Source organism: Gopherus evgoodei, chromosome 3 (genome assembly GCF_007399415.2).
Source record: "Gopherus evgoodei ecotype Sinaloan lineage chromosome 3, rGopEvg1_v1.p, whole genome shotgun sequence".
Classification (NCBI taxonomy): Eukaryota; Metazoa; Chordata; order Testudines; family Testudinidae; genus Gopherus; species Gopherus evgoodei.
The window spans coordinates 22,463,288-22,478,335 of NC_044324.1; the positions used below are offsets into that span (position 1 = coordinate 22,463,288).

The 15,048-nt window shown below is 39.5% G+C and overlaps 1 protein-coding gene across 1 annotated transcript in view; it reads left to right on the top strand.

The window, feature by feature from the left end:
• CDC5L (cell division cycle 5 like) overlaps positions 1-15,048 on the top strand; it is a 48,854-nt gene that overhangs the window by 3,158 nt on the left and 30,648 nt on the right. Inside the window, exons 2-11 of the mRNA XM_030555245.1 lie at positions 2,623-2,726; positions 3,671-3,832; positions 4,539-4,666; positions 5,575-5,674; positions 6,387-6,605; positions 8,017-8,161; positions 8,648-8,836; positions 10,460-10,608; positions 12,347-12,509; positions 14,038-14,202. Coding sequence (XP_030411105.1) covers positions 2,623-2,726; positions 3,671-3,832; positions 4,539-4,666; positions 5,575-5,674; positions 6,387-6,605; positions 8,017-8,161; positions 8,648-8,836; positions 10,460-10,608; positions 12,347-12,509; positions 14,038-14,202 — 1,524 coding nt within the window. The remainder of the gene's footprint in view (positions 1-2,622; positions 2,727-3,670; positions 3,833-4,538; positions 4,667-5,574; positions 5,675-6,386; positions 6,606-8,016; positions 8,162-8,647; positions 8,837-10,459; positions 10,609-12,346; positions 12,510-14,037; positions 14,203-15,048) is intronic.

The window sequence follows — 15,048 nt, forward strand, 5'->3', positions numbered from 1 at the left end:
TAGAGTCTATGAGTCTATGAGTCCTACCAGGATGACACCAAAGCAAGTGTTTGTATTTGGTACCGTACTGTGGTGATTGGTTCACAATAAACATATGAGTAGCTAAATGATGGTCATGCAAAAAATTACCAGTGATTATTTGTACATCTTATCAATGGTATTACTGTGGTGCTAACTTGTAGCAAATGAAACCTTGCAGCAGAGATGGAAGTATGATATATATAGAGAGAAGAATTTTTCATTTCAATTATATTCCCCTGTAGTATCCCAAACCAAAACTCAGCAGCCTACGGTTGAAGCCAGATACACTCTGAAGGCTTGTGTACATGAGGAAAAACGACTTTGTGCAGTTGAACTGGCACTGAACATAGTTTAACTGCAAATTTCTATTGTTGGCAATGGATACTCTTCTTGTATAGACTAGGCCAGGGATAGGCAACCTCTGGCACCCGTGCCAAAGGCTGAACGTGAACTGATTTTCAGTGGCACTCACAGTGCCCAGGTCCTGGCCACTGGTCTGGGGGGGAGAGGGGGGTCCGGCATTTTAATTTAATTTTAAATGTAGCTTCTTAAACATTTTAAAAACCTTATTTTCTTGACATACAATAGCAGTTTAGTTATTACATTATAGACTTATAGAAAGAGACCTTCTAAAAACATTAAAATGTATTACTGGCATGTGAATCCTTAAATCAGAGTGAATAAATGAAGACTCAGCACACCACTTCTGAAAGGTTGCAGACTCCTGGACTAGGCTATAATGAGCATTTGTGGAGCACATAGTAGATCACTTATTTGATTATTTTGTGTGCTTTTTTCTATACAAAACAAGTCTTCTGTTTTCAGCTCAGTTAGGGTGAAAAGAACACCCCCATGAGCAACATAAGTTACATCGACTCAAAGCGATGTCTGCGCTGCGCTATGTCGGAGGGAGACACTCTCCTGCTGATATAGCTTCCAACTCTCTTGGAGGTGGAGTAATTATGCTGATGGGAGAGCGCTCTCATGTCACCATAACACATCTTCACCAGATGCACTACAGGGGCACATCTGTGCCAGGATAGTGCGGTAATGTAGACTTTCCCTTAGGAAAAGATGCCATCTGATCCCAGGAAAACTTCAAACGGTAACTGAGTTTTTCAGCTTTTGTTCACTCTCTGGCCACAGTTCCAGTGTATGCACTTTATGGTTTCCATGCTAGAATAGTCTGCAACAGGTCCATAACTTTCTTCCATAATCTCCTAAATTTTGGGGTTCTAACTTCTTATAATAAAAGTGAAAATTATGGCTTCTGTAGAAGAGGTGAAGTTTGGGCTTGGGGACATGAAGCTCTTTCTCCTTCATGGGACTGATGCTTCTATAACTTTGTTTTCTGAGACAAAGCTGTTCTGTCTCAACCCAGGTTTGAATTCCAGTGTCTTGAAGTTATCTTCACTATGTCACTTGCCATCAGGAAGTCATGGTTCACGCCTGCTCTTGTGATGTAGTGTCAGTCCTGATGTAGTGTAGTGATGTAGTGTCAGCCCTAATGGATACTTTATTGTGAGATAAACCTGTGAAAATTGGAGCTGATGTTTACTGAATTCTTGTAGTGAAGATTTCATGACACTTGAAGATCATATCCTCTTTTCTTTGTTTGAAGTCTTCTCAGGGTCTGCAGCTGTTCCAGTTGAAACACCTGCAAATGAGAGATTTCATAAATAGATTTCATATGCCATTGGTTGTTCAGGTTTGGTACAAGAACTTTTCGCACTCCTAAGTAATATATTGCCATTAAACTGTAAAATTAAGTGTGTCTACGGTTACCTTGTCACAAAACAAGTGTTCCTAACAACACTTTGTTCATACTACACATGTATATCATCATGTCTGCTATCTCCAAACAAAGCTGACAATAGGAAATGGCTGATAATCTGCCATGTATTGTATTAAATGAACTATGCAAGAACAGAAACATACTTAGGTTTAGGATGCAAATATCAAAAAATAAACAGTTCTAACTGTGACTGGATCTGCAACCAAGTGCTTGTCTTGATATTGATTTCTTCTATTCAGGACCTTCAAAGCTTGCTGGTTTTTAGGCGGTTGGCTCAATTTCCATTGCAAACTTGAAACTTCCAATTAAAGGGACATCACCAACTTGAAATCTACTCAATTTAAAAAAAGTTGAAAGTGGTTTTAGGTGTCACACATGCCCCAGTTTCCGTGCTTTTACCATGTCCTATTGTTAAAAATATTTTCTCACCATCCTTGTTGTGTGAAGGATCCACACAACCCTGGAAACTTACTGTACAGGAGAAACAATGAAACTGGCCATTCACCAAGTGCTATCAAATACCCAAATTAAATGGGAATAATTTTCTTTTGCTAACCTCTTTCAGCTATAGTAATTTTAAATGTTAGCGGTAAGATTAATGACATTGGTAAAACAGCCCTACATCTTCGTTCATCTTCGATGAGAGCAATATTTTGGGAAGAAGAGGGTTCCTTTGCCCTTCCTACCAGGCTACCATCCTTGTCAAACCCTCTCCTCCATCTCTCCTCACAGAGCTCAAAGCAAGCATTCATCTCTGATAAAGTTTTCTAATGACTCATCGTAATAAGAATTCTTTTTGTTTTAAGGATGAAATTCTTAAAGCAGCTGTGATGAAATATGGCAAAAACCAGTGGTCTCGTATTGCTTCCTTGTTGCACAGAAAATCAGCAAAACAATGCAAAGCCAGATGGTAAGTAGAGAACATAGTAGTGGGAAAGTGAGATCCATAGTTCATGTGAATTTAAAAGTTACTATAGAGTTTGTCAGTGGTTCAGGTCCAGGGGAGGGAGATAGAGCTTTGTGATTCTTACTTGATTTCATCTTCTGCAGCTATCATAAACTCATATTCCTTGAAAGCAACATGAGCAAAAATAGAAAGCCACTCACTTTACAGATGACATCAGTGATATCACATAAACTGAAGATACAGGATCATTATGAAAATTTAGTTCAAAATAACCACTTTGTAATGTGAATTACATATTTTAATGAGATGTTTGTCAGAAAGAAAATTCACTTTAAGTAAGCTCTTTGTATTAATGTAAAGAGGCTTTCAGACCATTAAGTTTAGCCTCCCTTTTTTTATTTTCCAGTACTAAATTTGAATGTGTACCAAAAAACTCCCCAACCCTTAAAATTAACACACATGTACTAACAAATCCATATGAGAATTAGGCCCCAGTCCTGCAGACACCGAAGTGCACATGCTAAACTTAATGGAAGCATAATCTAACGGAACTACTTGCACACTTAGTTAAGTGTGTGCTTAAGTATTTACAGTATCAGGGCCTTAATTGTTCTCCACCATTTCTTTTAACCATTTGAAAATGGCATGTAAAACCACATGACTAGTAAAGACTAGTTTTGTGAATCCTGTCTTTTGGCAAAAAAAATGTGAGGATGAGGAGAGATGGGAAGATCTGTATGACAAATGAGAACAAAACATAAAGCTTTATATGTATGAAAGTGCTACATATAATACACATTTTTATGTAGCTATAGATCATATATATCCAGGATGAGATTCTGAAATCCCATCATAATGGTGTGTGGAAGCAATATGACTTGCTCACAATTGAATTGGCATAAACTGTCCCAGAAATGTCCTCTTTTAATTTTACCGCTGTGTAACAGGTACGAGTGGTTGGACCCAAGTATCAAAAAGACAGAATGGTCACGGGAAGAAGAGGAGAAACTATTACACTTGGCCAAGCTAATGCCAACCCAGTGGAGGACCATTGCTCCAATCATTGGAAGAACAGCTGCGCAGTGCTTGGAGCACTATGAATTTCTTTTGTAAGTGACTCTGTTTTGCTGAAGATAAATAGCATGAAAATGTTTGTCGTTTGTTACATAGACATCAGGAGGTTGCTGGTTGTGTTGGAGGTATTCTCTTCCTCCTCATGGGTCCTGCAGCTGGAAGGGCTTCCAATGGCTTGGGCCTTCTGTAGACTGCTAGGTTGGGCTACCTAGCTTTATGGGAAAGGCTTCTGGTCCCTGGTGGCCTGGAGGGAGGCAGAGAGAGAAATGACTGGCCCATTTCCTATGCTGGCAAAGGTTTCTAGCAGGCCCAGTTCTTCCCTCTCCTTCAAGCTTCTGTTAGGGCTGTTGGTGGTTAGAAGTAACAAGTGAGATGTAGGGTGGTTTGTCTTGCAGCAGTTCTCTATTATCAGTATCTTTCCATGTACTGCTGTTGCCCACAAAAGGTGAATTATCTTCTGACACCCTCATTAGTGCTGACTTGTCCACTTTGCATGTTTCATTGCCTCTCTTTCAGTTTTTATTAATTTGTAATGCTTTTGTTTTAGTGGCTTAAATATTAGTGTTCAGTTATTCATAATTCTTCTCTGCAGTTAGTAAGTGTCTGTAACGTTTACTGTGAACTACTGGCTTGCATTTCTTGGGCAGTTTTGGGGGTTGGGATTTCAGGAGTTAGTTACACATTTTCCCCAGTTTCATAAAGTGGGTCATATCACCTGAATGTGCTGGTACATCTTTACAGGGATAAAGCTGCTCAGAGAGACAATGAGGAAGAAACTGCAGATGATCCTCGAAAACTGAAACCAGGTGAAATTGATCCAAATCCAGAAACAAAACCAGCCCGTCCAGATCCTATTGATATGGATGAAGGTAAATTAATAATGTGTTACATGTATCAGTATTTTTTAACAGTTCAGTCTCTTGCAGTTTCTTTGGCCTTTGTTTGCTTCATCCTGTCTCTTCTGTTTTCTCTGTGTTTTCAGGCTCCTATCTCTGTTCCTCCTACAGTCTTGATCTTGTATTCTGCCTCAGGTGCTCTGTTTCACTGTCATCTTTCAGGTTTCCTTTGTCTTTTCTTCAATTTCATATGGTCCCCTTCCTCCTTTGGATCTGCTCCCCTCCTTCTCTTCTGTCTCTTTGTCACCTCTGTTTTCTTGGATGGCTGGTTTTTTATTTCACTGCCTGGCTTTCTGCTATTTACTGCCCTTCCACTGGCGATTCTCCTCTCTGTGTCTTCACACCAGCTAATATCTCCTAGATGAATCATTACTGAAATATGCCAATACAAATTCTTCTGTATGTTACACCAATGATATTTGAGACAGGAGGGGTAGGAGTCCATGAAGGTGCCCAGGCTGAAGATTGAATAAGGACTGTTCTCAATTGTCATGTTCCTGTCGTCATAATAATAGGTCACTCATCATTATTGTGTGGGCCTAAATATAAATGAAATTGTTTTCTTTTATTGTGCTAGGTCTCCCTTTCACTAGGAATATTCTGATTTCAGTTTAAACAGCCTTGTACATCAGTAAAATATTGCCAGCATTATGAATGTTCTTGTGATCTGTTTGGTTCATCTGGTTGGTGGCTGGATCTCTTGTGTTCATCTGTTCGTGTGTGTTCATTGTAAAGAGAGAATGTAGAGGGCATGGGGAATCCATGCTGGCACACCGATCCTGGCATCTTTTTAAAGGTTTTCTTCTGATCTTAATATTAACTCCCAGCTCCCCAATATAACGTGAAAAATTGGTAACCTTCCTTCTCTATACTTTTTGCAGATGAACTTGAAATGCTATCTGAAGCTAGAGCGCGTCTGGCTAATACTCAGGGAAAGAAGGCCAAGAGAAAAGCAAGAGAGAAGCAGCTTGAAGAAGCTAGGTAGACATCCCTTCCACTTGTCTGCTCTGTTGTCTCTTGAGTTTTTAGTTTCTCCCTCTGCCCCTTTCACATGGAATCCCTTCCCCGAACTGATCTGTGAAGCCTCAGCTCTCTCCTCTTTGAGCTTCTCTTCACGACCCACCTCTGCTGAGATGCCAAAAATAAATGATCAAGTTGATGATGTGTGAAAGAAAGATGAGATTAGTTGTCACTTTGCTTTATCTAATTAGAATGATTATAAAAATGAATGTGCAAATGTGTCTATAACAGCAGTATATGGTGTCCCCCCTCCTGTCCTTCATATGCTGCTCGTCTTCTTGGGCCCCACTCCTGTAAAGACTTGTTTGTGCTTACACTGGTGCAATAGAAGTACTCACATTGACTTCACTGGGACTACATGCAATGTACAAAGTAAAGCACACTTAAGTCTTTGCAGGATCAGTGCTTTAGATTGTAAACTTTTCAGGGCAACGGGGGCTGGGTCATCGTATCTTTGGAATGTGTTTGCACAGCACCTAGCACAATGAGTCTGCAGCCTGACTGGGGCATCTGGGTGCTCCTGGAATATAAACATTTAATAATGTCAGTGCTATTATGGTCCATACATTTTATAAATAATATCTCATCCCTAAGTATGATCTGATGTTAGCAGGTGACTATTGTACAGGAGGCATTAACTTTGAATTAAGTAGCATTTACTGTGTTTCCTCAGACGTCTTGCTGCTCTCCAGAAGAGGAGGGAACTTAGAGCTGCGGGGATAGAGATCCAGAAGAAAAGGAAAAAGAAGAGAGGTGTGGATTACAATGCAGAAATCCCATTTGAAAAGAAGCCTGCTCCTGGCTTTTATGATACATTGGAGGAAAACTACCAGGCACTGGATGCAGACTTCAGGAAGCTACGTCAGCAAGACCTGGATGGAGAATTAAGATCGTAAGTTTGTTTTAAGTTTTATGAGTGAACTTTTAGTGCTCATGTAACATAGGCCTGGTCTGGGAAAGTATGTTCCTCACTGGGTATATGCCAGTGCACCTTGATTCTGACTTGCAGGCCCTTTCTCTTCAGTTCTAGGTCTCTTATGATTGCTTGTCTTGGTAAATTTTGTCAGTTTAATTATGTGGAAAAATGTCGACTGGACACAAGAATGAGGCTCCCAAACTCTTTTTTTTTAATTCCTTGGAACCTAAGAATTTAAAGGCTTTAAAGGATTTAAACCATTGCATCACCTCGCTCTGTCATATTTTTACATCAATAAGATAATTGCATTTTAGTTTTCATCAGAGAAATGACTGATTTTTCTTCCTACAAAACATGGCTTTATTAAATTGCTTGTAAGAGCAGCTTTGACATGTCACAGCAATACTGTGTTAGTTTGTTTTATTGCCATTGTGCCACATGTAATTATATTATTATTATTAGAATCTGCTCAAGTACTTTTTCTTTATTTAACAAAATTGTCTCTGCAAATGTGCGCTTGAGAAGTGACATGCATGTTGTCGAATGGAACAGCAGAGCTAGCCAGCATGATGTTGTTTGTACTTCCACAATTCACTTCCACTTACTTCTTCCAGCTGTTCTCTATTGCGTGGGCAGATCCAACAATCCATCCAACTTGATTTACTTGCTCTAATCTACTTAATTTTTTTTCATTAATTCCTAGTTGAGGCGATCTATTGTATACAGTAGAAATAGTAGACAGCTGTGAATTACGGAGCTGCGGTTCCAGCAAGAGGGTCATGTGATTTTGAATGATGAGAAGGAAGCTCGAGTGGCTTCACCAGAAACGCTTGTTGGAATCATAGCTCCAAATTCAAGTGTTGTGTAAAAAAGTGTGTGTAATGTACAGATTGAAACCTGGCTCCATGCCCTACTATCTCTTCCCCCAACTTCCCATGCAAGATTTCATGTGCTGCTTCTCTTACTATCCTCCAAGGGCAGAACCTTATTTCCTAAGCTCCCATGGCTCCCTAGCTTCCTCATACCACTTGTGAGAGGAAGGGCAGGTCCTGCTTGCTTACAGTGGGGTCTTCTTAGTATTTTTCAGTGCTCTTCCCTCTCCCTGCAGTCACTGGTGTGCTGTCTAGCACCAATGGATGTCCACTAACTGTTTCCTAAATGCTGTTGTTTACAGATGTGACATTCCTTTGCATGGTTTTCAATCCATATATTATCAATTGACTTCTGATTCACACCGCTGCTACCTCTTCCTGAAATATGATTTGTTACAGCGTATCCCACCTTCACCAGCTAGAGCAAAGGATTTTCTGTCTCTCTCTGAAATGCCAGTTTTCCTTTCCTGATCAGTTCTGAGTATTTTAAATGACTTTCTTGTCCACTGTGACAGGGAGAAGGAAGGAAGAGAGCGCAAAAAAGACAAACAGCATATGAAACGGAAGAAAGAATCTGATTTGCCTTCGGCTATTCTTCAGACCAGTGGGGTGTCAGAGTTTACTAAAAAAAGAAGCAAACTAGTGCTTCCAGCTCCTCAGGTATATTGTCGCTCAGATGCAAACTGTTACCAGCTGTCGGATATTTGGTGGCCTGTGTGAAATGAGTGTAATCATCACAGTTCTGTACCCAGCGCACCACAGTTGTCACAGAGACCGAGGTTCAAACAGGCATAGACGGAACTTTTTTCTCATCCATAGAGGTGCTTTTCCGTGGTTAGAACTGACATACGTTGGCAGGGCAGGGAAGCTTGCTCTGCCATTGCATGTACCGTACCTTTTGACCTCTCAATGTCGCACCTTTTTATGATCATACATGTCAGACAGGTTGTTTATTTTTGTTAATGCATAGAATAAGCAGCTAGCCAGTGCATTAAGTAGGAGTAGAGTATCTGCTTGAGCTGGGTGAGAGGAGAGTATTCTTAAAGTGCTACCTTTTTCCTTTGGTATGTAATTCTTGATACCTGCCGGTAAGAACTTTATTCTCCCAAATGTAACTCACTGTTTAATACTGGTTTCCTTTGAAAGATTTCAGATACAGAGCTCGAGGAAGTAGTGAAAGTAGGCCAGGCAAGCGAGATTGCACGTCAAACAGCTGAAGAGTCTGGAATTACAAACTCTGCTTCCAGCACCCTTTTGTCTGAATACAACGTCACCAACAACAGCATCGCCCTTAGAACGCCCAAAACTCCAGCAGCACAGGACAGGATCCTGCAGGTAAAATATAAATGTATGGAGCAAGCTCTGTGCTGTACTAGAGCAAGGGTACTCAGACTTTGTCCTAGCAAGCCTCCCTAAGCGAAGGAAAAGAAGTTATGCCACTCCATAGTTTAGTAAGACCACACAAAGGGATGAAAATCCTATAGTTTATAAGAACACAAGTAATCAAGTAGAAGGGCTTTGATCAATATAGTTATAACAAGAGTCCAAGTATCAAAAGTAGTAATTTGATTTCCTAGAGCACCTTTCCTGTTATCTCACAGTTCTGCTCAAAAAGAGTATAAATCATAGCAGCTAAAATAAAACTTGCAAAAATTTGAAGGAATTGTAACACCCATTGACACTGCAACACCCCCCACCATGATCTGAGGGGCCTTGGAATGAAGAGAGCAGGGCTCATAAGTGCTAGGATTGCAGGCAGGGAGAATGGGTACCTCTTTTAGTTTGGGTGGGGCAGCGTGGACTGTGGGTATGGGGGCAGAGCTTGGCACTCCCAGGTTCACCAGTACCATGAGCACTGTAGAGATATGCTGCTGCAGGAAGTCGGGGGTGCTGAGCCAGTAGCTGGGACTCAGGCCGGGGCCAAGGTGGTGCTGCTGTCAGCTGGGACCAGCAGGTTACTCTCCAGCTTCACCAGTGCTATGTGGGAGGCAGTATGTCAACCGAGGCAGGAACCCTGTGGGCCCCTGCTTCTCCCAGGAACTGACCCGACCAGCCATCCATTCCTGCAGCATCTCCCCACCAGGTGATTAGGTACTTTAGCGTGGGGGGGAAGTGCCATCTGCCTCAAACCTCACATCTAAGCCACTTTTGGAGGCAGGATACTAGAATAGAAGGCTCATGATTGTGTTGTACAGTTACAGTTCTTGTGTGAATCTGTTTAATCCACTGTGTTCACCTTTAGGGTTGTCTCATTTCTTTAAGACAAAAGGATAAAATCTTTGTGAGAAGAAAATGTTCTTGACTTATTTCAGGCATATACCAAGATTTTCAAAAGTGACTAAGGCCTGGTCTACCATACAAAGTTAAGTCAAACTAACTACAACACAGATTTCACCCCCTGTGCAACATAATTATGCTGAGCTAAGCCCTGGTGTAGACACTTCTAGGTCGATGGGAGAATTCTTCCTTCAACATAGCTACTGCCTCTTGGAGAAGTGTATTTATTATGTCTAGATATGGCCTTATGATCTTGATGACTTTTGGATGAACATAGAACACCTTAAAGGGCCCTGATTTTCAGAGGGTGGGAGAACAGCACTTTCTGAAAATCAGTGCCTTTAAAGTGTCTTTAATTGCATGTCAGAAATCACTGATCACTTTTGAAAATCTTAGCTGTGGTATCTACCTAGACTGAAGAAAACTGAAATATTAAGCAACTCTCTCACTGTAGCAACTAAGGAAGATTAAAATACTCAGCTGTGTTGTAAGACATGTAAGTAGCCAGTGTATTCTTCTTAAAATTAGGAAATTTTTAGCAATTTCAACAAAAGACTTTGACATTTAAATGACTATTCAGCATTCATACCTATTTTTTCACTCTAGGTCTATTAAACTTGCACAGCAGAGTTTGATTTTGGAAATCCTGGTAATGTGCTCTGTATATTGTCTGTCACACAGGAAGCCCAGAACTTGATGGCTCTGACGAACGTAGATACCCCCCTGAAAGGTGGTCTTAATACCCCCCTCCATGAGAGTGACTTCTCTGGAGTGACGCCCCAGAGACAAGTTGTTCAGACTCCAAATACAGTGCTTTCCACACCCTTCAGGTAAAGCAAACTATTCAGAGATGGTGGGATGGGTGGACGTTCTTAAAATATTTTAAATTACGGAATTTGATTATTGGTCCTACAAGAAATGCTAGCTTGATTTTTTTTTTTTTTAAAGCTCTCATTATACTACTTTCTTTTTCTTCTTATCATCTTTGTCAAGTTGAGAGCCTCACATCTTTTAGTACAGTGTCTACCACAATGGGGTACTGGTCCATGAGTAGGATTCCTGGCTGCTATAGCAATACAAACATGGTATATTTAAAATGGACAGTGGCATTCTCTGTAACATTTGATCCTAAAATTTCCAAAGTATCGCATCTGAGTTTCAGCTGTTAAGAGACACTTGATTAAAACTTCTGTGAACCTTTGAAAAGCTGAGGTGAATATTTTATAGGCCGCGTTTATGTGTATATAGAATATATATAATTCTTGTACAGCCAATCCAAACATTATGGAATTGTTAGTTTGACTCTTACAGTAGGTCCTGAATAAACATATCCCACAAATGCCATATTCCATAGAACTGGAAAATTCCGTAGACTCGGTATATTTTGTGGCTGAAGTTTTTCAACTCAAGTTTTAATTTTACTTCTGTTTGTTGTACTTGAGGAAGCAGAGGCAAATGAAGTAAATAGGTATTCTTGTGGCAACTTTTCAAAAATAACCTCAGTCTTTTCCCTAAAAATATTTATCCGGACGCTGCAATTGTATCCACTCAAGCAGGTCTTTATTTTATGCAGAGTTCTTTTGAAGTCAGCGCAGCTTAACACAAGTGCGAAGGTCAGCCTGTGCTGATCCAATTGCTGACGTGTGTGTGTGTGTGTAATCTGATTTTGCATTCAAGTTTTTCATTCACTAAAGATCAGATTTGCACATGCAAATAGGGTTGTTTTTCTAGACACCTAACTTTCATGCATTGTGGGTGTTCACGTCCAAAATCTTGAATGGAAAAATATGTGCTTGTTATGTTAGAAATGGTATTATACAACGTCCCTTTTATTTAAAGGAAGCAGTATAACAAAGCAGAACCTTCATGTTAACAGTTTTAAGATGGGTTAGATGTTTTTATTGTTTATTCTCTCAAGTTTAAACATCTAAGAGCCCTTTTAACTGAAATGTTTCCTGTACTTAAGTATTACTCTGTGGCAATCTGAAATTTGTAACATTTTGCTGTGACTAACCCATGCAGAATACATGGGGACTTTAGTTGTAACAACACTTCAGAAAAATCTAAGTTAAAAAATATGTTACTTTAATAAATTCAAGCCTGTAATAATTTTTTTGGCACCCGTGGAAAACTGTGTTTTTCATCTGTGCAACCAGAACAAAGCTTTCTCTGGGCTAAATAAAATCAATAGGCTAAGTTAAATGGGCTTTGCCATTCTGACATGTGAAGTGTTTTAAGAAGTCTCCATCCTTTCAAGCTAAAGAGAACTGCAGTATTTTTCTAAATACATTTATGCAAGGCTATAGCATTTTTAACTTCGCATCTTAAATACGGTGCTTTGAATCAGTAATAGATTCTCTCTGTGTGCGTGCGTGTTCTCCATTATTGTTTCTTCTATGAAAGAAACCACTTCTATTAAGCTATCATCACAGATTGCGATGTCTTACAAAAAGTTCTGAAAATTGGATCGATTTAGTTGCATCTTACTATATAAAAAAGCATTTTAATGCTTTCAGAGCTGATGCCCTTTGATTAAATGGTCAAATGTGCCTTTTCCTAACACTGTAGGACTCCATCTCATGGAGCAGAAGGTTTGACCCCTCGCGGTGGAATAACTCCTAAACCAGTGGTTGGAGCAACTCCAGGTAGGACTCCCCTGCGAGATAAATTGAACATCAATCCAGAAGAGGGAATGGCAGATTACAGTGATCCGTCTTATGCAAAACAACTGGTAAGTAGTACATGTGAGGAAGAGAAGAATGTTCTATTAACTTCCTGGGGTTTGAAATTCATTTTGATCTCCTGTACAGAACTTGTATTACCAGTTGCATATAAATATTCATTCACAACCTACTAAAATTACATCTTTGCATTTTCATCACATCAAGAATACACTTTAAAAGCAAAAATCTCACCACAATGAAAAAGAAAAACAGCTTTGAGTATGCCCAGTCAAAGAGCTTCAGCACTCTCCACCACATAAAGAAATTTGGCTGTAACTAGACCTCAGTCCCACTTGTGTCTTTGAAGTGGAACAGGAAATACTTAGTCCCAAGAAAAGATTCATTTATCCTGTAATCCCATTCCACCCTCAAATCCCTCATATTTTGGCCACCAATTCTAGATACAGGACTTTCTCATTAGTGTACCCTGTTGACAAAATTGAAGTAGAGTGGTATTCAGGTTTGCCCATTAGGAGCTCTGGCCCTTGAGATGCCCATTAATGTAGCAGTCTGGTCCAGATTCTTTCATCACCTTCTTTCATCATCAACAGACGTTTCCATTCCTGGATATTCTGCCAGATGAATTTCGCCAAATAGATGTGGTATAAGAGGGCACAGAACTATATAGAAATTGCCTTGGGAGCTCCTTTTATGTGGCAAATTCTGCAGCCTGTACTGTAGTTTTGGATATCTCCCACCAGAGGCATCGGTGTTTCTCTTTGGGCTTGCAAAGGATTTCCAGTCCAAAGTGCTTGGCACGTTCTTTTGAAGGAAATAGCTCTTTTAATCCAGAATCTGAAGTTTTCTCTTAACTTAAAGAAGCTTTCTCTAAGTCTGTTTGGAGGTCTTAGCAAGTGTCTCAGTGCCATCTCATCGTTTTCAAGGGTAAGCTTCGCTCTTGACTTTGGACATTCAACAAGAGACTTCAGCTTCCTAATGGTTTCCAGAGATGCTTGTGCTTTTGCCATTACCCTACTGGCATAATTGCCAGATCTGTAAGCCACTGCACTGAAATTCTAGAGTAGTGATATCTGAAGAGAAATGTTCCAGTTAGACAACTCTCCACAAATAGCCCTATATCATTCTATATGAGTAACTTCATAAAGTGCATATCATCTTGAACTTCTAGTGTCATGTTGAAACTGACAGTGAGAAAAGAGGAACCGCTCCTGTGCTATACTCCTACATTAAAATAGCTGCTTCTCTAGATGCGTTTCCTTGCACCTTTTACAAGCTGTTTTCAGGGAAGCTGCACATCTTCCTCCCACAGGCCTCAGGAGACTGTATTCATAGAGCATGAATTCTGGAAGCATTGTCTTTTGTATAATGTGGATTAATAACGTTTGTCTTTCATTCGTTAAACTTTTTAAAGTTTTTACTTACTTTTTCTGTTGACTGCATAGCTAGCTAAAATCATGAGGTGGCATCTGTACTTTTTCCTCTGTATTTACTGGTAACTTAGGACAACGGAAATCTACTAAATAATATAAACCTCTGTGCATTCAGAATGATTAAAACTTGATTAACTTTCAACAGGAAAGAGAGTCTCGTGAGCATCTGCGTCTAGGGCTTATGGGCCTTCCTGCCCCCAAGAATGACTTTGAGATTGTTTTACCGGAAAATGCGGAGAAGGAACTTGAGGAACATGAAACAGATGATACCTATATAGAAGATGCTGCTGATGTGGATGCTCGCAAACAGGTGGGAGTACATTGTGAAATTAGTAAAAGTTCTCTGCTCTGTATGTTATTTCCTGTAGCTCAAGATACATACTTAATGAAAGCAATAGGTTGTATGAGGAAAATTAGTAAAACATATATGTTACCTGCCTTAGGGTAATATTAGAATATTTAAAGGAACACACTCAAGTTAAAAATCACACTTCTGTTGAAATAATTTTTTTAATTTACTAGTATCGTAAATCACACCTAATCTTAACACAAGGAAAGAGATAATAAATATAAATTTTTCTGAAATATTATTTTTTACCCTTAGTCACAGTTTTTGGTCCTGATTCTGTAAAGGCTTAAACGTGCTTAACTTTATGCACATGAATTAAATTAAAAATTGTCTGTTCAGGTTTTCTTTCAGGAGCTAATATGATAACCACAAAATATTACATGTGAAATATAGTAAGGATGTGCGCCATTTATCAGGCACCTTGTTTTTATTTGTTGCTTTTTCTAAGTTCTTTGGGGCATTAATTTTGGGAACAGAATTAGAAATTTTCTTCCAGTGCATACCTTTAAAACAATATTTTAATAATTCTCTTTGCCCTTCACTATATGTTGGCAAGTAAACTAAAGATGGAAACGAAGCCTGAATCTTTATTCATGTATGACAAACATTTTCCATGGTTTGTTAATGCTAGTCTGTCCCATTGAAAGCAAGTGTATGTGGAATGGAATATGAATTGTAAAGTCCTATAGCCTATTAATATTACATGCTATGTACTCCTCGGTAATGTAGAAATGATCACAAGGAAATGAGGATCGCTATTCAAAATATAGTTGGGTGCAAAATTCCAACTTGCCTACTACTTTACAA